Source organism: Morchella sextelata (genome assembly GCF_020137385.1).
Source record: "Morchella sextelata strain SCLS chromosome Unknown scls_2, whole genome shotgun sequence".
Lineage (NCBI taxonomy): Eukaryota > Fungi > Ascomycota > Pezizomycetes > Pezizales > Morchellaceae > Morchella > Morchella sextelata.
Genome location: NW_025408617.1, coordinates 1,984,991 through 2,005,827, shown reverse-complemented (window position 1 = coordinate 2,005,827; position 20,837 = coordinate 1,984,991). Strand labels below are relative to the sequence as shown.

Here is a 20,837-nt window from a genome sequence, read left to right as displayed (position 1 = left end):
GGGGTTAAATACCTGGAGTTAAATACTCACTCGTTAATTAAAGGGTCGGAAGTCGTTGCAACCAAATCCTCTCACAGAATTCCGGCCTTTTAATTAATGCGTGAGTACCTGGAGTTAAATACCCGGAGTTAAATGCCTGGAGTTAAGCCTGGTCAGTTCGTGGGGGCAGAGTTCAGTGCAAAAGCCAACAGCTGGAGGTTTCTCCTCGATATAACCGCACACACTATCCAGATCACGATAGATAAACGGGGGACTAGAATTATCTGGACATGGATACGGGGTTCAGCAACTTTATGTCTGGTCTGCGTCCAGCCATCGGCCACACACCTCTGGCGCAGAATAATTCAAGATCCAAAATTTATCCTAGTAAATTCACCAATGTCATATGCATTCATTTCTCACGATAGTTACATGTAATTACATGTAGTTCAGTAGTAGAATGTCAACTGTATTCGGCAATGAAGGAACTGCTAAATGTAGGTATGCCTTCGAATTCGTCTGGCGATGCTGTCGGATTCACCCAATATCAGCAATCAAATTTTTTGTAGCTTTACTATATAACTGATCTCACATACAAATTTTGACCCTCTCATAGGCTGTATAACCAAGGGGTGTTTGAGAAAAAATTCCCGCTTAAAGCCTTAATAGGGTCTAATGTCCAATATATTATCACCAGACATGCCAGACGTGCCCAAGGGAGCCGGACTGTGTCCGGATTATTAAATCCGGCGGCTTTCAATGCCAAGTCCTTTCTTGGCAACCTAAACACTGGATCAGCGTCCAGATAATTCTGTAGCCCGTAGATAAACCCTACGAGTCTTAATTCCGTCAAAGAGAAACTGGGGTTGGCATCTACAGGGTTATCAAAACCCTTGTCAGCAGCTATCGTTATCTTATCAGATCTCCACATACGATCATTAACGCAGGCCATCTTTAACTCCGAAAATTCCGCGTCTAACGCCTTGCGCCGTAGGCCGGCCGCATCAGAGCGAGGGCTAACATGATGTCCGCTGGATGTCTAGTCGACGGAGGAATCGTAAACTCCTGAACCCGTTAAGGCAGCTTTCCAAGGATCTCGCCGGGTCTTCTGGAAGTGACAGATGCTTAAAGAAATCATGCTATAGACTGAGGGAAGGGTATAAGAGTCCTGAAATTCCTCCTGCTGTCTAGATATTTCAATTTCATCATCAGTTAGCATCGCCAGCCAGCTTGCAATTCATTCTTGAGCTTTATAACAGTCACAATTGCAGTCCTATATTAAAACCATATCAAAAATGCCTTCAATTCTTGGTAAAGAAATTGGCGATACCGCCTATGGCCTCATGGGGTTCACCTGGCGCCCCTACCAGACCCCCGACGAAGATGCTTTCCCCGCCATGAAGGTAATTCCCATTTCCTCAAACCAATTACTTTATTGCCTTTGACCCAAAGATACTAATCCACTCTACGCAGGCCGCTCTCGCCCACGGCGCAAACTTCTGGAACACCGCTGAATTCTACGGCGAGAGCACTGCCCCCCTCAAGCCCACCGACAACCTCTCCCTCCTTGCCCGGTACTTCACGCAGTACCCCGAAGACGCCGACAAGGTCCTCCTCTCGGTAAAGGGCGGCTTCGATCTCGTAACTTGGAAACCTAATGGCTCCCCAGCCTGTATAAAACGTAGTGTCGAGGCATCTGTCGCCGCCCTTGACGGAAAGAAGAAGATTGATATCTTCACATTAGCCCGTATCGACAAAGACACACCCATTGAGACCACCATCGCCGCGCTCGCAGAGTACGTCAAGGACGGGACCATTGGCGGAATTGGACTCTCAGAGTCAAGTGCGGCCACCATCCGTCGTGCTCATGCGGTTCATCCCATTGCGGCTGTTGAAGTAGAATTTTCTCTGTGGTCTACTGAGATCTTATACAACGGCATTGCAGAGGCTTGTGCTGAGCTGGGAATCCCAATCGTTGGCTACTCGCCCCTTGGGGGCGGGTTCTTGACAGGGCAGATCAGGAGCAATGCCGACATCCCAGACGGCGAGCACAGGAAATACTTTGACCGTTTCCAGCCGGGGAACTTTGAGAAGAACCTACAGCTTGTTGATGCTGTGAAGGAGGTCGCGGACAAGAAGGGTGTGACGGCAAGTCAGTTGGCCCTGGCATGGATCAAGCACCAGAGTGGTCGTGGGGGCAAACCAGTGATTATTCCGCTGTTTGGAGCGGTGAAGGATACGAGAGTTGAAGAGAATATGAAGAAGGTTGGGGTGACGGATGAAGAGGTCGCGGAGATTGATAAAATATTGAAGAGTATCGAGATTGCAGGTGGGAGATATAACAAGGAGTTGCGATATATGTTGCTTGTTTAGAGGTGGGCTCTAGGTTTTTATGTATACAATACATGTAGGGTTTAGTACGATTGATATGATAAGATAAATGATTTAACAAAACTCCACACACTATCACTCGCTATCAAGGATTAACAAGTGGAATTTTGGCCTTTGCACGGAAATGATTTGCCAAGGGTGATAACGGAGGGGTAGTGCAAACTTGTTTGGGTCAAGTGAAGTGTGGTATCAGCGGTCTTAAGAAATTCACGCCTCGGCCAGCCGTCTGGCATTTCTTGTCCCGGCTAAAGCCAACCACCTAGATGGCGCTGAGAAAGGTATTTACATTATCTATCCTCTCTGACCCTAGCGCACCAAGCACCAGCAACAAGGAACCTCGAAGGAGAATCCAATAGTCAAAAAAATAAAAACCAGAACCGAAGAAATATATTTTAAACTCCAAACTTTCTAGTCCTACTCCTTCTTCCCCGTCTCCCCGTTCAGGTTCAGCTTGTCCAGCGCATCCTTAGCATCAGTTCCCAATGCCTCTGGGACCGCATTCTGCGCCTTAACCACGCCATCGGCAACCTGCTCTGCTACAGCGGCGTTCTTCTTGTCCTTGGCAACGTATCCTGTACCGATCTTCTTCTCCTTCTTCTTGCCCTTCTTGGGGCCCTCAGAGGGGTAGGCAAGATCCGCAATCTTCTGCCATTCTGCGTCGGCTTGGTACGCAGCTTGGATAGGCGCCAGGATAGCGTTCAACGCTTCCTGAACTCCGTTTTTCAGATCCATTGGAGAGAGCTATTTTGTCAGAAACATGCATCATACTTTATTAGTTTAAAAGGAGTAAGTACCTTGTCTTCAAGATAGTCCGCCTTCAGCTCCTCAATGTTGTTGTAGGTGACAGGACCACCCCATTTCTCGTCACGATTGACGACAAAGCTGCCCTTACCCTCTGGGTGGGCGAGCTCTGAGATGGGGAAGAGGACGTACTCAACGAAGCTGTAAACTCCGTTACCTTCAACCTCGCGGGGCGCGCACTGGGCCTTCTTCAGCTTGGACTTGACGACATCTGGCGGGTCGAGAAGGTCGATCTTTGAGTTTGCGTCTGACGCTGACATCTTTCTACGGTCCAATTAACACACGCTCCTGCGCGCGCACAAAACAAAGTTTTTCACTTACCCTCCAGCCAACCCTGGAACCATAGGGTTCATCAAATGCGCTCGCACCTTGAACCCAACACCAGGTAGCTGCTCTGCTGCCAACGTAAAGATCTTCCTCTGATCCACACCACCAAACTGCGCATCCACATCCAAATGCTCCTCATCCAGCGCCTGCATTAATGGGTAGATCAACCCACTGAGCAGCGGGCTCTCCACCTGCTTCACGACCTCCGCGCCAGCCTTCTTGGCATCGTGCTCGGAGACGACGGTCGTCATGCGCAATAGGTCCATGTTGTACTTTGGCGTCACCTGGTAGGATGAGCCGAGGACGAAGACGAGCTTGTCGATGGGAACACCGATCGCCGTCAGAAGCGCTTTGATGATGTACTCGTAGTACTTTGCGCGGTGGGCGACGAGGTCCAGCGGCGCTTTGAGGTTGTCGAGGAAGGCATGAATGTCGGCGAGGAGCACTTTGACTTCGCAGCCGGCTTGTAGGAAGTGGGCGAGTTTGACCATGGGAACAAAGTAGCCGCAGTGGGGGCGCCCGGTGGGTGCGGTTCCTATGAGATATAAGGTCTTAGTATTTTGGTGGAGGGGTGAAGGGTGGGCGTAGAACTAGTATACTAACCCCAGTAGATCTTGAGAGGTCTGTTTTCTTTTATAATTACATCCTCAATGATGTTGAGTTTGAGGACTTCTTGGAGGCCTCGAGTGATCAGTTCGATCTTTTCTGCTGCGGTACTTGCTGCCATTGTTGGTGTTTTTTCCTTGGGTTTGTTGCGGGAGAAGAGTCAAATGAGTGAACGGGGGAGAGAGAGCTGATAGTGAGTGAAGTTCCTGGGTCGAGTGTAGTGGGGTCAGTCAGAGATGCCTATTTGAGGGGTGGTGGGAGAGTCCCTGCAACGCAGACTAGAACCCCGCATGACTCATCCGCATCACCGTCCGTCACTCGGTCACAAGGGCACATCCACTTTCCTTTTATTCTCTATCTTACAAAATAATATATACTCCTCGATCCAGGAGAAATAGAACAAACAATCTGTTATGTATAGCGATAACAACTATTATCCTCGATCATGTATGCGCTAATTCCCGGTAGTCAATGCAAACGCGCAGTATTAGAAAGGATCAAGAAAAATTAGTATCAAAAGTAAAGTAGTTAGCAAGGGGATAAAAGGAATAAAAAGAATAAAAAGAATAAAACAGCCAGCCAGTAACCCTCTAAACCCAAGCCCAAGACCTATGAATTAAAACCCTATAGCTATGTAATGCCGAAACGCGCCTTTTTGTGTACCTGTCATCCATTACTCCCGTCACCCGTTATATCATAAGCTTTAGAAGATGGTTCCGAACTGTCCATCTCCCTCGTCTGCATAATCCACAAAGCTGTTGAGGTTCGGTTTTTTGTGTCTACGTCTGTCAGCAACCAGGGTTGATTGAAGAAAGAGAAGAACACATACTTGAAGGTAAACCCAACAAACGCAACTTTGCTCATCGCATCTTTTCTCTCTTCCATATTTTCAAGCGCTGTCTGCTTATCATGCACTTCCTTGTACTTGGCCATATCGGCCTCATTGCTAAAGTCGTCAAAGTAGCCTGCATCGGTCTCACTATCTAGTTCCGGCACAAATGGTGGCTCTTTCCCACGAAGATCGGCCCAGTTCACTTCCGAGAAATATGCATGTGCCTGGACGGATTTGAAATCCTGGAAACGGGATTCTCGTGCTGCAACAAGATGGATTATCAGATCCCAAGTGCGTTTCGAAAGATAGTAGTTCGGATTCTCATATTCCGGCTTGTGCAGAACTTTCTTCCAGTGTTTGAGATTATGCCACGTTTCTTCGACCGTCGCTCCGGCGAATGGTGGGTATCCGGCCAGTGCTTCATAGAGCATACAACCGAGTGACCAATAGTCGACAGTGAAATCATATTCCTCCGTGCCCCGAAGCACTTCTGGTGCCATATAATCTGGGGACCCGACTACAGATTTTGCCTATGAGACCCGTAATTAGTTTCACGCCGCGAGAAACGAAAAGAGGTTACTAACATAATTCTTGTCGCTATCTCTGAGAGTCCTATACGCCCTCCGTCTCTCTAGCGTTGACCTCGCAGGGATGTCCATATCCTTCACCTGATCTAGCCTCATCTTCATACTCTCCATCCTGTGAGGGCTCAGCTTTCCCGCACTCAGACCAAAATCGGTGAGTTTGATATGCCCGGATGAATCGATAAGGAAATTCTCGGGTTTGAGATCACGGTGAATGTACCCCAAATCATGTAGGGCGTTGACGGAAGCAAACATCTCCGCAATGTAAAACCTGGCATGGTTAAAATGCAAAACCCCTGTGTTGTTGAGTAAAGTTCTAAAATCACCACCAGGTACGTACTCCTGTTAATTCGTCAGAATCCAATGCCTTCTCCTCATGTGATAAGGCAGGTAGTGGTTACCATTGCAAGATATATGCTCTGATCGTCCTGGAATGCATACAACAACTTTACAAGCCAGTCGCTTTTTGCCGCAGTCAAGATATCTCTTTCTGTCAAGACATGTCTGATCTCATCCAGCTTAAACAACAGTTTCTTGCTCATAACCTTCAGTGCGCACACTTCCTTAGTTTCCTTATGCTCAGCCAGGAATACCTGGCCATATCCGCCCTGGCCGACCTGCGTCAAAACTTGGAAATCTCCCTTCCGCAATCTAGTGCGGCGCTTCCTTAGTGCAACGCGCTCTCGGCCAGCAAACCGAGTCCATGAAGTCTTGTGTTCCTCAGGGGTGAGACTCTTATGAGCTTCCTTCCAATCCTCTGTACGACTTCGTCGGGTATGAACGTAGGTTACGAGGTTGTAGTAGTAGTCGTAAAAATCTAAAACGAATAATCAGAACGAAGCGGTGTGAGCTGGAAGAGCTACAGGGCAACACACATAGATGCGCAACATCTTTCAATCTCTTTACCTGCGGCTTCGATAGTTTTTCAATCTCATCGAGAGTCATGTCCCTAAATGGATCATAGGATCTTCCGCTCCTCTGCGCATAACTCCTATGTAATCCACCAGTATTCCCTCCAGTGCGCTGCGGCTGTAGGGGAGCAGCATCCTTCGGCGGAGCGTTCTCCTTGTTATGCCTCCTCTGGGCACCTGGATCCTCCAGCTTTATGATACTATTATCGCCGGCATTATTGGTGTTGTTTGCATTATTGTCTTCGCGGATAGCCTGCAGCTGCCTTTTCGATGGGGTAGCTTGGGGTTTACTGGATGGTGTGGGGCTGAGCTGCAGCGATCTATCGAATATCTCGCTCAGTGAATTTCCACCAACTGGAGTTCCGGGGGTGAACTCTTGATTAGTTGGTTGAGGGTCCCAGTTCTCATTGTGAGACGAGCGGATGTGTAAAGGGGCTGGCTGCGTAGGTGGGAAGATATCCGCGATGTGTTTGGGCGCGGATGGGGAGTTTTGTTGTGGTGGATTTCTGGGGGGAAGACGTCGCGGGGTAGAGGAGGGGACGTCCATCGTGAATTGAGCAGCCTATGGAAAGGAGCTCTGGTGGGCAATCGTGGGGTATTTGATGATAGGTATTCGGAAGAAGGGATGGCAGGGGAGAGACGACGAGAGGGTGTTATTAGAGGACGATGATGATGTGTACGTGTGGATGATGAAGGCCAGTAGTAGATGCATACACACATGTAGCTACACACACACGCAGGCTCTCCAGTTACTCTCCCTCGCTCACACTCTCTCACTCACTTCCACTCTATACAGTTGGAGCTGAGCGGGGAATGAAACGGGCCGGGTTCTGTCGTGTTTCCAACTGGTTGCTGCAGCAACCAACGCGGCGACCTAGGGAAAGCAGCTGCAGAGGAAGCTTCTGAAGATGAGAAATTCCATCACTGCAAACGGCGAAGGGAAACTAAAAAACTAATATATGTAGATAAGAATTGAAGATGGGTTCCTTACTTCTCTAGAGTAAGATTACTTGCATTTGATAAGGGGCTATTGCCTCATCGATGCCGCCCTGCAGGCCGATCCACAAAACCCAAGAATATAGAACCTTTCATAAACAGCGCGCCATCAGCCCTAAGAATAAGCAAAAGCAAGATCTACCGAAGTCATATCGCCTTTACTCATCATCCAATAACCATTCCTTAGTAGAGACATGCTCCATTCTCATACTTCTTCATCGGATTATGTCTTTATCCGTACGCCTATGCATAGATCACACAATGTCTAGGCCCATGTGGTTGTGTGCGTGACAGATTCTAGGGATCTTCATAGATGAACCGTTGTCTAATTCCTGATCCTACTGCAGAGAGCCATGCGACACCCCTTATGTGATATTCTCACGAGGTCTAGCACCAAACTCGTAGAGTACCTTGAAGCAAGTAATGTTTTTACAATATTATCGATTTTTACCACTCGATCTTCTTTCCCTCCCAGTCCCAAAACAAACCCCTCTGATCTAGCTTTAGTCCTGACACAACACCCACTAGCCTCTCCGCTGCTCTCTCCGGAGAAAACAACTTATCATTATTCACACTCCCCCAGAATTCTCTGCTCAGTTCTGTCTTCACCGTTCCTGGATGCAAACTGACACAGAATGCCTTGTCCCCTGACACACGCGAAAGGTGTATGTCAAAAGTCTTTGTGATTGAATTCACACCCGCCTTGGTAGCGCGGTAAGAATACCAACCGCCCAAACGATTGTCGGCTGTAGATCCAACCCGTGCGGCCATGTTTGACCAAACCGAAGGAGCATCTGAATCAGAGGACGTTTTCTTTGTAGGAAGGAAAGGGGAGAAATGCTTGAGGACTAGTAGTGGTCCTAGGATGTTCGTATGTAGTGTTTCCGTAATAAGTTCTTTCTTCAAATCGGCTGGGGAGCGTTCTGGGTGGAGTATTCCACATGTTGAGAAGGCGTATTGAATGTGATCTTCGGGGAACCTTTTTGAAATTTCGGATGCAGCATCGGATAGTAATGATTCGTCTTGATGCTGCGTGTTAGCAAGGTGTTTCCTTTGGTTCAAGAGATTCAACAACAAACCAGTGATATCGACTTTCAATACAGTGACACGACTGTCGTCAACATTCAATCCTTCTAGAATGCTTGATTTAACGGCATCGGTATCTTTCCTTGCAGTAGCAACCAGAGGATAAGGGGAGGTCTGAAGGAGACGACGGCTCAGTGCCAGGGAGAGACCGCGGGAGGAAGGACAGACAAGATTGAAAGGCATATTATGTTTAATTATTAAAGTAATTTGTATGAACGGTATGTAATGTATGATAAGAGAAAAGCCCCGGTACTTTGATATTTTAAGGGTTGGTCAATTGAGCTGAACGATTTCTGTGATGCTCTGTAATAGTGTTGACGTCATGTAAGGAATTAAGCTTATTTGATCCTAGACGTAGATCGGTCGTGATCGAGATGAGACCAAGATGAAACATCTACAAATATGAAATAGGTATCGACTTCTATTGGTTCCTGGATATACTGTTACTATTATTTGGATCTACAGCTTATAGGACTCGAATATACCCTGCAACACGCTAATCGAGTGATATTCTATGAAGCACACATGAAGTTGGTGTTAGCCAATAGGAACGAAAGGCGGGGATAAAGAAGGCTGGGTCAAACAGCCTATGAACTGTTTGATTCATCAATTGTTTACATCATCGAACCGAGTAAAATATTCACCCCAAATTCTAGAGCAATATCATATAGAAAGCTTAGAATTCAAGTCACTGAAAACTACCCGAACATGAGAAATAACTTCTTTTTTAAACCTATTCAAACAAACTTTCGGGCTAGATCATTTAATTTCCAGATTGCAAATGGGCACTTGATAGCTTAGGTCTTCCATGGTAAATCGTAACCTTCGGGACGTCTAAGGAGCTCTTTGAATGACATATTTGCAACAAGAACTTTGGTCATGCATAGGCCCTACGATGTATAGCATTAGGTACTCGGTCAACCGTTACTCGCTGTTTGCTGCCCCCACCAGTGGACTCGCGTGTCTTTGCCAAGGATTTTCACCTGACCCCCATTGTGAGGCCTTTATAGGTGAAGCTTCGGGGAACGGGACCACGTGAAAATCCTTGGCGAAGAAATGCGAGTAGATGGATACTTGTTTAGTAACCAAACGCCAATCTTTGAAAGGGCATGATCCTCTTATCTTACCGGGACTTTCCAGGCAAAAACTTGCACGTGGTGGTTAAAGTAAACCCTCGGGGTTATATTCCCCGATATATGCATTACAGCCGTTTTCTTTTTCTGGGGAATTAGGTAAGTTATCTAGTAGGTGGACGTGGATTCCCCGCATCGTACCAGTCCACGATGCTGCTGGCTCGACCATGGCCAAGGACACGGGAATGTAGCAGCAAGAAGTCATAATCATTCCATTTCCACAACATGGCCTGTCCGTATGCCCATAGTCTAGGATTATGCTCTCCTGTTTTTCTTATTCCAAATTAGAAAGGTGCTTCCGAATGTTCTGGTTTGACTGAAGCGGCGAAAAGCTAGGATCCCTGATACCTTGTCATTATAGTTGTGCTCTTAGAGATTCAAGATCTCTCCTTCGTAGATTTTGCCCGCAGTGAAGTCCGGCCGAGGTTATGAGGAGAAATATTAGCATCATCGCGCAGTTGTAGTCGCCCGTAACTTTAACCTCCATTCCCAAAGTGAACTAATTCAATTGTGGGGTAGATGCTCGAGTCGAGAATCAAGCACTGCATGGAGTCCCCCGCAACTTCTTGTCAAGACAGGGCCCCGCGTATATGTATATGTATGTAGCCCATCTACCCGAAAATAAGATCAATCCTGGACAAGTCTAGGTCGAAGATCGAAGATGGCACAGCACTCATTCTGTTAATCGCAAGAGATTTCTCTCTCTGACAAGCTGCCTTTGCCTTCCCTCCTTCACAAACCCTCCAACAACAGAAGTCACCGTTCCTTGCAATCTTGAAATAAGCGCGTAGCACTGAAGTAAGCGTCTATTCCATTTAGCCATTTATCCAGCAACCGCGGATGGGGACGCAGTTTATTTCGTCATAAGGCTGCAGATCCCCGAGTGGCGAACATCCAATGACAAATGTGGAATTCGGAGGCAGCCGAAAAAACTTGGTGAATCCGGTTTACCTGATCAGGCTCTCCGCCGGCAAAGCTATTCCTTATTTTGAAGCTTTTCCCCGCAAACCTTATGCAGGTACATACCCTGCAACAACGGGCCGCCATGGAGTCTCTTGTATGCGCCTCCGTGGATAAAACATTCAAAGTAATCACTTCTCCACAAAAGCGTATCTTATGTGCGTTTCTATAAGATTTCGCTGTTTTATGACGCCTCTCCCAGGTCAGGATTGCGGGGGAATCTCGGGCTAAGCATGGTTTGGCATTTAGTCTTCCATAAGGCCGCAGAATTCATGGCCACCTAAAGCACATGATAGCTTATATAAATAGGTGGGACTGGAAGGGAGTCCTATTTAAACAAATCCTCATCGGCCGAGGAACACTAAAACCTTGTCTTCGAGAAAGGTAGCTCTATCTAGATCTTAAGATGTTTGGAAAGAGGTTTCTTGGCCTAAGAGGGCCTAAACTCAGCTATGCAATTAGTATTATCGCTGGAATAGGTCCGTATATTGCATGAAATTTTCCCGAACACAGTATTGATACTAATTACCCCAAAGATTTCCTCTTGTTTGGATATGATCAAGGAGTCATGGGTGGACTCTTGACCCTCAAGAGCTTTACCAAAGTATTCCCCGAGATGGACACCTCTGACAGTCTTCCTGCACACGTAAGATCGCGAAATGCAGAGATTCAAGGTACTCTATCCATAACCTGAGTTCATAAACTGGATAGCACTAATGGCTTGGGCGTATACTCTAGGTGTTGCGATCTCCATGTACAACATCGGGTGTTTCTGCGGCGCATTGGCTTGTCTCTATCTTGGAGACAAACTTGGTCGAAGGAAGACGCTTTTCACTGGGGCGATGATCATGGTCATTGGAGCTATCCTTCAAACTACCGCGTATTCTTTGGGCCACTTTATTGCTGGACGACTTGTGACAGGATTTGGAAATGGCCTCAACACTGCTACCGTCCCTGTATGGCAATCAGAATGCTCGAAATCTCACGACCGTGGAAGGCTTCTTATGATTGAAGGTATGCTGAGAATCTGAGTGTTTCTTCAGATTATTGTAGTAACATGCGTGAGAATAGGTGCTCTGGTAACTGGTGGAATCATGATATCGTATTGGATCGACTTTGGTTTCTCGTTTTTAGAGCCCTCGGAGATCTCCTGGCGATTTCCAATCGCGTTCCAAATTGTTTTTGCATTGGTTATCGTCATATTCATCCTACCTCTCCCCGAGTCACCGCGTTGGCTATTGTTGAAAGGACGTGAGACCGAAGCTTTAGAGGTCTTGACAGCCCTTGACGACGTCCCGGCCGATGACCCCCAAGTCATGGGCGAGATGGCAGAGATCAAAACATCTCTTGAAGAAACTGCTGCCGCTACGTTTAAGGATCTATTCACCATGGACGAGAACCGTAATTTCCACCGCACGATTCTAGGATATATGATCCAGGTGTTCCAGCAGATCTCAGGTATCAATTTGATCACATACTATGCAGCAACGTAAGCACCCAACTCCTGAAACTCATAAATGAATCGTATTACTGACAAAAGCAATCTTAAGTATATACGAACAATACATCCATCTTGACCCACTACTCGCAAGAATCCTAGCGGCCTGCAATGGGACTGAATACTTCTTGGCATCATGGATTTCTGTCTTTATCATTGAGAAAGTTGGGCGAAGAAAGCTATTACTATGGAGTACAGCGGGTATGAGCGCCTCCATGGCAATTCTTGCCATCATGACCAGTATCGGAGGAGGCGCCAATGGAATTGTTGCTGCGATCTTCTTGGTGCGTTGGTTCCTTCCCCTCGTCGGGTACCTAGAAATGAGTGCTGACGTATATTGCATAGTTCGTCTTCAATACCTTTTTTGCCGTTGGCTGGCTTGGAATGGCATGGCTATATCCAGCTGAGATCACGCCTCTACGTATCCGTGCCAGGGCCAATTCACTCTCCACTAGCGCCAACTGGATCTTCAATTTCATGGGTATGTTCCTGCCTCCCCACTAAATGCGCATATAGATATGACCTAACATTCACTCAAGTGGTAATGATTACTCCTGTTGCCTTCGCAAACATCCAGTACCGCACCTATATAATCTTCGCTGTGATCAACGCCGCTATTATCCCCTGTATCTACTGGTTCTACCCCGAGACCGCATACCGCTCCCTCGAAGAGATGGACAACATCTTCAAGAAGAGCAAGAGCATCTGGGACACCGTCCGCATTGCAGCGCAAGAGCCACTACGCCACGGAAAGCATGGTGAACTATTGGTCGTTCCTGATGCTGAGAGGAGAGCGAGCGATTTGACCAAGACCGAGTCAAAGGCAGAGCATCGCGAGTATGTGGATGGCTCTTCTGAGGAGACGATCTAGACATTGTTTTTTTTGGTGCCATGATTTATGAAATTTCCCTGCTCTTGTAATGTCTGTTTCATTTAGACGCTTGGGTCTCTTTGAGTCTGTTCGTTTATGTCGATTGGGCGCTTCTACTATCATAGAATAGAATACTAGAATTGTTCCCGGTTTTGTCGATTTCAGATGCTAGGATGCACTCATGCGGCCTTTGATATCATAAAAGCCCAACTGGCCCATCATATTAAATATCCCACTCTAATAAGACTCCAGATTATAGGAAGAGTACTTTCACGATAATTCCAAACTGTTAATAAGCTCAATCCCCAAAATAAATACAACCAATCAAGTTGTTCCCAGTCACAATACGCACTCTAAAATCCCAACCTAGACATCTAAAAAAGAGCAAACCAAATCAATTCCCGGTATCGACAATTTCATGCAAAGATCTGACTACATATATCGCCATTTACCGCAGGAGAGCACAACCTCGAAAAAAAGCTATACATACAACTCCACACAACTCAGCGTATGTGGGGATCATTTCTTAGCCTCCTCAAGCTTGCTCAGGATCGGGCTGTTCTTCTTCAATCTCTGGTTGTGCCTATATACCCCATAATCAATCAGCATCCATCCAAACACAAAACAAGGCAAAGAAAAAGAAAAGACGAAAACTTACACAAAGATCCTCCCCAACTGAACCGACCCCACACCCGCCAAAAAGAAGTTCACCGCCGCCAACCTACAACCACCCACCTAAGATCAGCATTCTATCTCACTACCGCCGTCGCAGCAGCCCCACGTGACCAGAGGATGGATGACACATACGGGATGTTCCTGGGGGAAATGATCAAGCACCACCTAGTCCAGATAGTGCCGGTCGCAAAGAGGGCCGCGTTCTGCGTGACAGACAGAGTCTCAACGGGTCTGTAGAAGTCACCAATTCCAGCGATAACGAGCCCCCACTGCGTTTTTTTTTACGCTGGTTAGTATTGTGAAGCTTGGCGGCGGGGGAGAGATGTGGTTTTTTTATACCTTGAGGATGGGAGCCTGTAGAAAAACGCACGCAAGGTTAGTCGCTCTGTTGCGAGATAATTGATAGCCAAAGGGTATGTAGTAGTGAGTGAGTGAGTTAGTGAATACATACCCAGAAGTGAACAGTCCTGGGGTTGAACGCAGGATTCATGGCCTTTGTAGCCGTCTGAGCAGCTGCTTGCGACATATTGTGTTGATTTCTTCACGAAGCTCCGGGGATGTGGTTTGTTCAGAGAAGGTAGAGAAAAATTCAAGAGTGGAGATGGAAAGAAAGCAAAGCAGCTACTCAGTTGTCGTATCCTGGGGGCTTTCGGAATTCGGGCTAACCACACACACGACCCAACTCAATGTCGAATCGCGGGGTGGCTGATGAGAAAAAACGCCACGGGCTAAGGTTTTTACTCAGTATCGGCGCTGGCTGACAAACGTCCCCAAACACCCCCACCAAACACCACACCAGCCACAGCAGTAGTAACTCGGGCATCCGGGCGCGGAACCACTCTCCTCAGCACCATATCTAATCTCCCGCCGCACAGCACATCTCAAATGGCCGCCCGCTACGCTTTCACAAATCAGCTCAAGGAGCTCCGGTTTCTGTTCTGCCAGACTGGCGAGCACAGTGCCGCTGTCCGGTTCGTCTTTTCTCCCCTACGCTTCCCCTCCTCATCCTCCTCAACCATGAATTGGTGATGCTGACTGGAATTGCTGTATGACAGGACTTTCCTCCAGAGGTCGTACCCGGTCATGAAGAAGCACAATCCAAACACGCCCATCCTAATCAGGGAAGCTATGGGTATTGAGCCGAAAGTGTTTGCGAGATATGGTGTGTTAGATCATTTATCCTGTGGGGTGAGTGGGTGGATTGCTAATATATGTGGGGAGTTTTGTAGAGTTTGGTGTTGAGAAGCAGGAATCGCTCACTGGTTTGTTACTCCCTTTCGCAATTACCTATTTTAAGTTTCAAGTGTTTGCAATTGGGCATATGCTGATGTTATGGCGGGGGTTTAGGATTGACCGATAAGCAAATCGAGGAGAAGGTCACAAACTTGGCCAAGTCATCATAGAACATTCAACACGGACTTCGGCAAAATTGGTTGCTCTTTTGTGTGTGGTTTTGTGGAGGGTATTCTGTATGAGAAATAAGGATATCAAAGTACATATTTTACAGAGCGGAATAATCACATCTCGATTCGAGATATCTAGAACAACAGAGCCAATATGCACGAAAACACCAAAATGCAAGAAGTCAAGGATGTGGACTATGTAAAACTTGGAATTTACTGAATACTGCCTGCTTACAGTCCAGCACACAAAGAAAGCAATTGCTAATAACTACAAACCCCAACTCCCCCAACTCTAAACCTAAGCCACCAACGACACCTCCCCAAAGCGATACTGCGCCCAACTCATACTCCCCTCGGGCATGGTCCACAGCTGCGTCGCCTTATCATCGCCGGCCGCGCCCGAGGCAATATGTATCGGCAGCAGATGCTCAAAAGTCGGATGCGCCTTCCTCGCATCACTCCTCTTCATCACCTCCGCCAGCTTCGTCTTGCGCTCCTCGCCCGAGCCCACATTCACCACAGTGTCCTTGAGCGCCGCATCGAATGTCTTGGAGTACTCGAGCGGGCCCGGGGACATCATTGCGAGTCTGAAGTCGCGGAGGTTGTGGACGGCCATGCCGGAGCCGATGACAACGACGCCCTCGGAGCGCAGTTTGGACACGGCTTTGCCGAGCTCGTAGTGCTTGTTGGGGTCTTCGTTCCCGAAGAGGGAGACTTGGACTAGGGGGACGCCCAGTGGGTTGTCTTCGGGGTGGAACACTGGCAGTTGTATTAGTATTGTCGAATTTGTAGATGGTAGGGTTAGTGGTACTCACTGCAAGTGAAAGGTGCGAAAACACCATGATCAAGGCCACGCTTTGTGGGCTCCGCAGAGATTCCAGCGTCCTTCAGCAGGCCGATAATCTTCTCCCCGAGCTCCTTGGACCCGACATTGGGGTACTTTACTTTGTAGTAGTGGCTTGGGAAGCCGTAGTAGCTATATGTGCAGAACCATTATATTAGTAAATACTCATATAGGTATCTTGGTATCTAGGTTGTACGAACTCATAGATCAGCTCTGTAAACTCCGCAGTATTCACCTCGACCGAGCTGCGTCCCGCCTGCCAATGCGCCGAAAACACAACGACGGCCTTTGGCTTCACCTTCTGCGTGATCTCCCTTCCAATTGCCTGGAGCTTCCCAAACGCGGGGTGTTCGGTCTCGAACATTACATTTGGCTGTTGTCGTTTTCCACAATCAGCCCTCATTCACTCATTCACTCATATCATTCCAGTTATCACAACTACTCACCCCACCATGCGACACAAAATACACCGGCGTCAACTTCTTCGCCGACGCATCCGCCGCCGTTGAAGCCTCAGCACTCATCGTACCCGTCGTAGACACAGAAACCGCTGGCAAAAGCGAATCAGCACCCTTAGTAGCACCTGCGAATCCCGCTAGTCCTCCAACAAGTCCACCAATCCTCCTAAACAGCTGCGAAGCCACTTCTGCCGTCGTCAAATTGTTATCTGCAGAGAGAGTCACGCCGAGATACACAGGCACGATCAGGAGCAGTAGTATGACAGCTACGGTGCGGACAGAATAGGAACCCTTCTGCGGGCGGTGTTGCGGCGGTGCGGGGGCGAGTCGTGGAATCTTGAGGGACTGGATCTCTTGGCTTTGAAGAGATATCTGGCTGGGAGAAGGTCTACATTCGACGGGAATATATACTTATATACTTACTTTACGCCAGTTGCAATTGAAGTTCTGAGGGACACGCGATTCGCAGTTCTCGTGGTGCGCGGGTCACGTGCGGCGGGGGGCGGTTACGAAAGCTTATGAAGCAGCTGCCGGAGGTTACTAATTCAATTGCAAACCTCAAAGTCAACCCCAGCACCGGCTACAGAGCGTGCGCGGGCCAATGAGACCAATGGGAGCGAATTCAGCGCCTTTCTAGAGGGTATCGGCCGAGAAAGCCAAATCTCGGAAACCGCTGGAATTTAATATGCCCGCTTGATCGGTATGTGGGCGCAGCAGACAGAAAGATAATGCAGCGTAACACTACATGATACTGATAGAGGTCACTGGGCTTGACTCTGCTGAATACCAGCTACAGATAACTTGAAAAAAAGGATATCGATATTTTAATAGACTGACTTTTTTTAGAAATACAGGTATTTACATTAACAGACAAAATATTGGCCGAGTCCACATTCCATTCCTCTACTGATCTACTGATCACGAGTAGATTCGACTCGAAACACTCAAAACACTAGCATACAGACAACACCTTTTTCCCGCCAATAACCCCCCCCAAAATCAAAATAATACAAACAGACAAAGGAAATAAACAATATAGCATCTATCTACTTATTGATAGATAGTAGTAGTGATCACCACACCCGCACTGGTGACATATCTCTCCCCAATCGGAATCGCCGTCACGACCGGCGCCTGGTTGTTCGGCGGAGCAGTCGTCGAAGTCGGTGTCGGCGCAGGCGCAGGAGACGAAGTAGTCACCGGCGCCTGCGTAGTAGTGGGAGTCGAGCTCGTACTGCTCGAAGATGAAGAAGAGGCAGCAGCCGTAGTAGTCGGCACCGCAGCGCTCGAGCTCGCCGTCGTCGGCACCGCAGCACTAGCACTCGACGTCGGCGCCACAACAGCACTACTAGTAGCCGGCGCCGACGCCGACGAAGTCACCGCCGCAGCCGTACTAGTCGCTGTCCTCATCGACGTGGACGTCACCGTCACCGTGCTCCTGACCGTACTCGGTGCCACCGAGCTACTCGCACTCCCACCACCGCCGAGCATCTCCTCAAGCTCACTCCCGCTCTTCAATCCCATCCTAAAGGCGGCGTCATCAGCGCTGGTACAAGCAACACTGATGCCAGGCCCGTTCTCGAGTGGGAGCGCAAAGCACCCAAGGGGCTTGCCGCACTGCGTGTACATCACGTAGCTCCCGGCGGCGTTGCACTGCGCGTAGGCACCGTTGATGCATGCGTTGAGCACGCTGGGGTCCTTGGGGTCGCAGCTGGAGGAGGCGGTGAGCGTGGCGTAGAACTTGTTCTGCGCGAGAGCGAGGGCCTTGTTGTCTGTTGACGCTGCGGCGGTTGATGATCCTGCAGCAGCAGTAGCGGTGGCCGAGCTTGTCACTTCTGCCGCATCAGCAGCAGCAGTCGAAGACGCAGGCGCGCCAACCACCTCAATAACACCTTCCTCCTCCGCCGCAGCAGTCGGGGCATATTCCCTCGCGGGCGCGGTGGTGGTGGTGGCAGATGTGTCTACGTCCCTGGGCCCTACGGAGGCTGCGGCGGGTACTGCGGTCTGGAAACCGTCCTCGATGAATCCGAATGTGCGAGGCTTTGTGACGGTTGCGATTGTCCTGGCGCCATCGGTGGAGAAAGCTTTTGTTGGCGGTGGGATGAAGAAGGCCCCGGTGACGGACACTGGAGTTGGTGTTGAAGCTGTTGGGCTTGGGACTGGGTCGTCGTGGCCTTCGTGACGCTTGCTGTGGGGGGTGGGTGTTAGTGGATGTTTTGATTGGAGTGGGGAGGTTATACTGGGGGAGGATGGAGCTTACTGGACGGGGTATCTGCCGATGGGGCCGGCGAGGGCTGTTGATGAGAGCAAGAGCATGAAGAAGATGAAGGACCGCATATTGGAAGCTGGATGTTTTTCTCTTTTTTCTTTGGTTTTGTTGATTATGGCAAGAATTAAGAAGCCGAAGGTAAACCGGTACCCAAGAATTATCACAGAAAGGAAATGGAAAAAAAAGGGAAAGGAAAAAATAAAATAGAAATAAAAAAAAAAGGACGTGAAGGAATCGAAATTATCACAGCACAGCTGGAAAGAGAAAAGAAAGAAAGAAAGGAAAAAGGAAAAAAAAGAAATACTAAAGGGAAAGTATTCCCAGCGAACTAGCAATGGATGTAGAATGAAGATGTAGAAAGAATTGAATTTATCTGGGGGGAGGAAAGTAACTAATATATATCCATCTCATGATCGTCTGCAAGCACTCTATGATCTGCACAGTTAATCCGGGCTGTTGAGAGTGCAATTCTACAAGCTAGGCCCCACGTGTATTTAGAAACATGCAGGAAACATCATTCCCCAATCGGTACAGCTGAAGCGACCTTCAGCTGCGCGGTCTGGGTGACAAACATCATGTTGGGTTAGAAGCAGATAGCTGTGAGTATCCTCCTAGGACGCGAGTGGAGATGAGGACGATGGGTGGGCGGCAAATGTTACGCGTTGTACACACATAGCTTAGGGGATCCAAGACGAAAGATCAGTCGGGCCCTTAGGAAACGGCTGTCATTGACGTTGGAGTGGTCGAATCAGGGCACATGGTGGTTGTAGAGACATCGGGTCTGAAACAGTGAGACTGGAGGGGGTGAACCGTGGAGCCTCATTCGTCACCGCGCATAGCGAAACACAGGCGTCGCGAGCTTAAAGTGTGTCCACAAATAGTAACATCTCAAGGGACTGGTAAATCTGGAGCCATGGCCAGAGGAGAGATGGGAAATTGTTCAGAATGCGAATTTAAACGCAGCTAGATAACCCTGATTGCGGTGGGGCCAATGATCACGCTTTGGTTCCTGCATGATGCAGCTTAGATCTTAGCGACATGTATGTAGCCGATATTCCATTTAAAGAGTCAACACAAACACCACTACATGTAGTAGTAGCACTCCCCTTTTCTTTTCACTCTCACCAAAAGCCCTACAAACGGACGCAGAAAAGTGGCAAATTCAGGCTGCAGCAAAGTGAACTTTACGGAAAAAAATTGTTCCAGAGGTACTTCTGACAGAATAGGAAAGGATTCAGGGACAGAAAAGAAAAGAAAGTCCCTGCAGGCCTGCCAAGCACCACAACACTTGCTACCAAATCTAAAGCCCAGCTCTAGAGTCCAAGGTAGCGACAGAAGAATCGTTAGCGTTAACAATAATATTCATTATTATCATCAGCGAATGAAAACTTTGTCACTAGATTGAGACTCCTATTAGTTTCCATGCGCACGCAAATCACCTATCAAGGGGAAAACCTACACTTCAAAACACTGGATATCCGCCTTAGAATCACCATTAACACCGCCCTGCGCCTCCATAGCGCCGCAGACCAATCCAGAACCTCTACAATCCGTATAAGTTTCCCAAATCAAACTTTTCTCCCCACAGATAGCGACCGCACCCCCGACACAGATCTTAGAATCAATCCTCTCCTCCCCCGCAACTAGAGTGCAAGGGTCTCCAAGGGCAAGTGCATGCATCCTAAAGGACCGATTTAGCTCTGCAACAGCATCGCCCTCCAATAGAGACACTCCACTATCCAAACTCAGGATCTCCCCCCGCTTGGCAAAATTTGTGGCGGTAGGAATAACGGTTATAGTAACGGTAACAGTAGTAGTCGTAGTGTACGTACTACTCCAGGTAGTAGGAGACCCTTCGTTGGAAGATGATTCAGGTATCTCAGTTGTAATTGTAGACGCGGAAGAAATATTAGTGATTGTTCTGGACGCGGCTGGCAAAAGTACAATTGATTTTTCTAGTTCCAATGCCTCCTGTTTCGATATTTCACTAACGGTGCCGCCGTAGTGTCCAATGCCCCATTCTGATAGGCCGCGCGCAACGCATTTGAATAATACAGTTGGAGATGCCGAGATGTAAGTTGCGAGTACGCAAGCTATAATGCTGATTATAAGTAGAGGATTCGATAGCTTCATTGGAAAAAGACAACAAAGAGAGTGTCAAGCCGAATAGCCAAGGTAAGTGTATTGAACGGTGAAGAAAGGGTTCAAGTCAA

General features: G+C 48.1%; 10 protein-coding genes across 10 annotated transcripts; 3 read left to right on the top strand and 7 right to left on the bottom strand.

The window, feature by feature from the left end:
• Positions 1-1,274: 1,274 nt before the first annotated feature.
• Positions 1,275-2,352, top strand: H6S33_005797 (uncharacterized protein; the record flags this gene model as incomplete). Its single annotated transcript, XM_044837183.1, has 2 exons — positions 1,275-1,382; positions 1,453-2,352. The coding sequence occupies 2 exons, from the start codon at positions 1,275-1,277 to the stop codon at positions 2,350-2,352; spliced, it is 1,008 nt and encodes a 335-aa protein (XP_044699106.1).
• A 432-nt stretch (positions 2,353-2,784) lies between these two features.
• H6S33_005796 (uncharacterized protein) lies at positions 2,785-4,225 on the bottom strand (the record flags this gene model as incomplete). Its single annotated transcript, XM_044837182.1, has 4 exons — positions 2,785-3,111; positions 3,165-3,435; positions 3,493-4,033; positions 4,102-4,225. 4 exons carry the CDS (start codon positions 4,223-4,225, stop codon positions 2,785-2,787), a joined length of 1,263 nt encoding a protein of 420 aa, XP_044699105.1.
• Positions 4,226-4,807: 582 nt separating this feature from the next.
• H6S33_005795 (uncharacterized protein) lies at positions 4,808-6,978 on the bottom strand (the record flags this gene model as incomplete). Its single annotated transcript, XM_044837180.1, has 5 exons — positions 4,808-4,883; positions 4,934-5,466; positions 5,521-5,862; positions 5,922-6,337; positions 6,396-6,978. 5 exons carry the CDS (start codon positions 6,976-6,978, stop codon positions 4,808-4,810), a joined length of 1,950 nt encoding a protein of 649 aa, XP_044699104.1.
• Positions 6,979-7,874: 896 nt separating this feature from the next.
• On the bottom strand, positions 7,875-8,696 carry H6S33_005794 (uncharacterized protein; the record flags this gene model as incomplete). Its single annotated transcript, XM_044837179.1, has 2 exons — positions 7,875-8,449; positions 8,507-8,696. The coding sequence occupies 2 exons, from the start codon at positions 8,694-8,696 to the stop codon at positions 7,875-7,877; spliced, it is 765 nt and encodes a 254-aa protein (XP_044699103.1).
• A 2,316-nt stretch (positions 8,697-11,012) lies between these two features.
• On the top strand, positions 11,013-12,975 carry H6S33_005793 (uncharacterized protein; the record flags this gene model as incomplete). Its single annotated transcript, XM_044837178.1, has 7 exons — positions 11,013-11,085; positions 11,143-11,280; positions 11,345-11,620; positions 11,678-12,095; positions 12,157-12,388; positions 12,450-12,585; positions 12,644-12,975. The coding sequence occupies 7 exons, from the start codon at positions 11,013-11,015 to the stop codon at positions 12,973-12,975; spliced, it is 1,605 nt and encodes a 534-aa protein (XP_044699102.1).
• A 519-nt stretch (positions 12,976-13,494) lies between these two features.
• H6S33_005792 (uncharacterized protein) lies at positions 13,495-14,176 on the bottom strand (the record flags this gene model as incomplete). The annotated part of the gene is made up of 5 exons (XM_044837177.1): positions 13,495-13,558; positions 13,634-13,696; positions 13,783-13,919; positions 13,990-14,004; positions 14,102-14,176. The coding sequence occupies 5 exons, from the start codon at positions 14,174-14,176 to the stop codon at positions 13,495-13,497; spliced, it is 354 nt and encodes a 117-aa protein (XP_044699101.1).
• A 359-nt stretch (positions 14,177-14,535) lies between these two features.
• H6S33_005791 (uncharacterized protein) lies at positions 14,536-15,053 on the top strand (the record flags this gene model as incomplete). The annotated part of the gene is made up of 4 exons (XM_044837176.1): positions 14,536-14,621; positions 14,706-14,812; positions 14,880-14,912; positions 14,998-15,053. The coding sequence occupies 4 exons, from the start codon at positions 14,536-14,538 to the stop codon at positions 15,051-15,053; spliced, it is 282 nt and encodes a 93-aa protein (XP_044699100.1).
• Positions 15,054-15,351: 298 nt separating this feature from the next.
• On the bottom strand, positions 15,352-16,421 carry H6S33_005790 (uncharacterized protein; the record flags this gene model as incomplete). Its single annotated transcript, XM_044837175.1, has 4 exons — positions 15,352-15,812; positions 15,869-16,029; positions 16,098-16,270; positions 16,344-16,421. 4 exons carry the CDS (start codon positions 16,419-16,421, stop codon positions 15,352-15,354), a joined length of 873 nt encoding a protein of 290 aa, XP_044699099.1.
• Positions 16,422-17,405: 984 nt separating this feature from the next.
• H6S33_005789 (uncharacterized protein) lies at positions 17,406-18,692 on the bottom strand (the record flags this gene model as incomplete). Its single annotated transcript, XM_044837174.1, has 2 exons — positions 17,406-18,543; positions 18,616-18,692. 2 exons carry the CDS (start codon positions 18,690-18,692, stop codon positions 17,406-17,408), a joined length of 1,215 nt encoding a protein of 404 aa, XP_044699098.1.
• A 1,387-nt stretch (positions 18,693-20,079) lies between these two features.
• Positions 20,080-20,757, bottom strand: H6S33_005788 (uncharacterized protein; the record flags this gene model as incomplete). The annotated part of the gene is made up of 1 exon (XM_044837173.1): positions 20,080-20,757. One exon carries the CDS (start codon positions 20,755-20,757, stop codon positions 20,080-20,082), a length of 678 nt encoding a protein of 225 aa, XP_044699097.1.
• Positions 20,758-20,837: the final 80 nt, after the last annotated feature.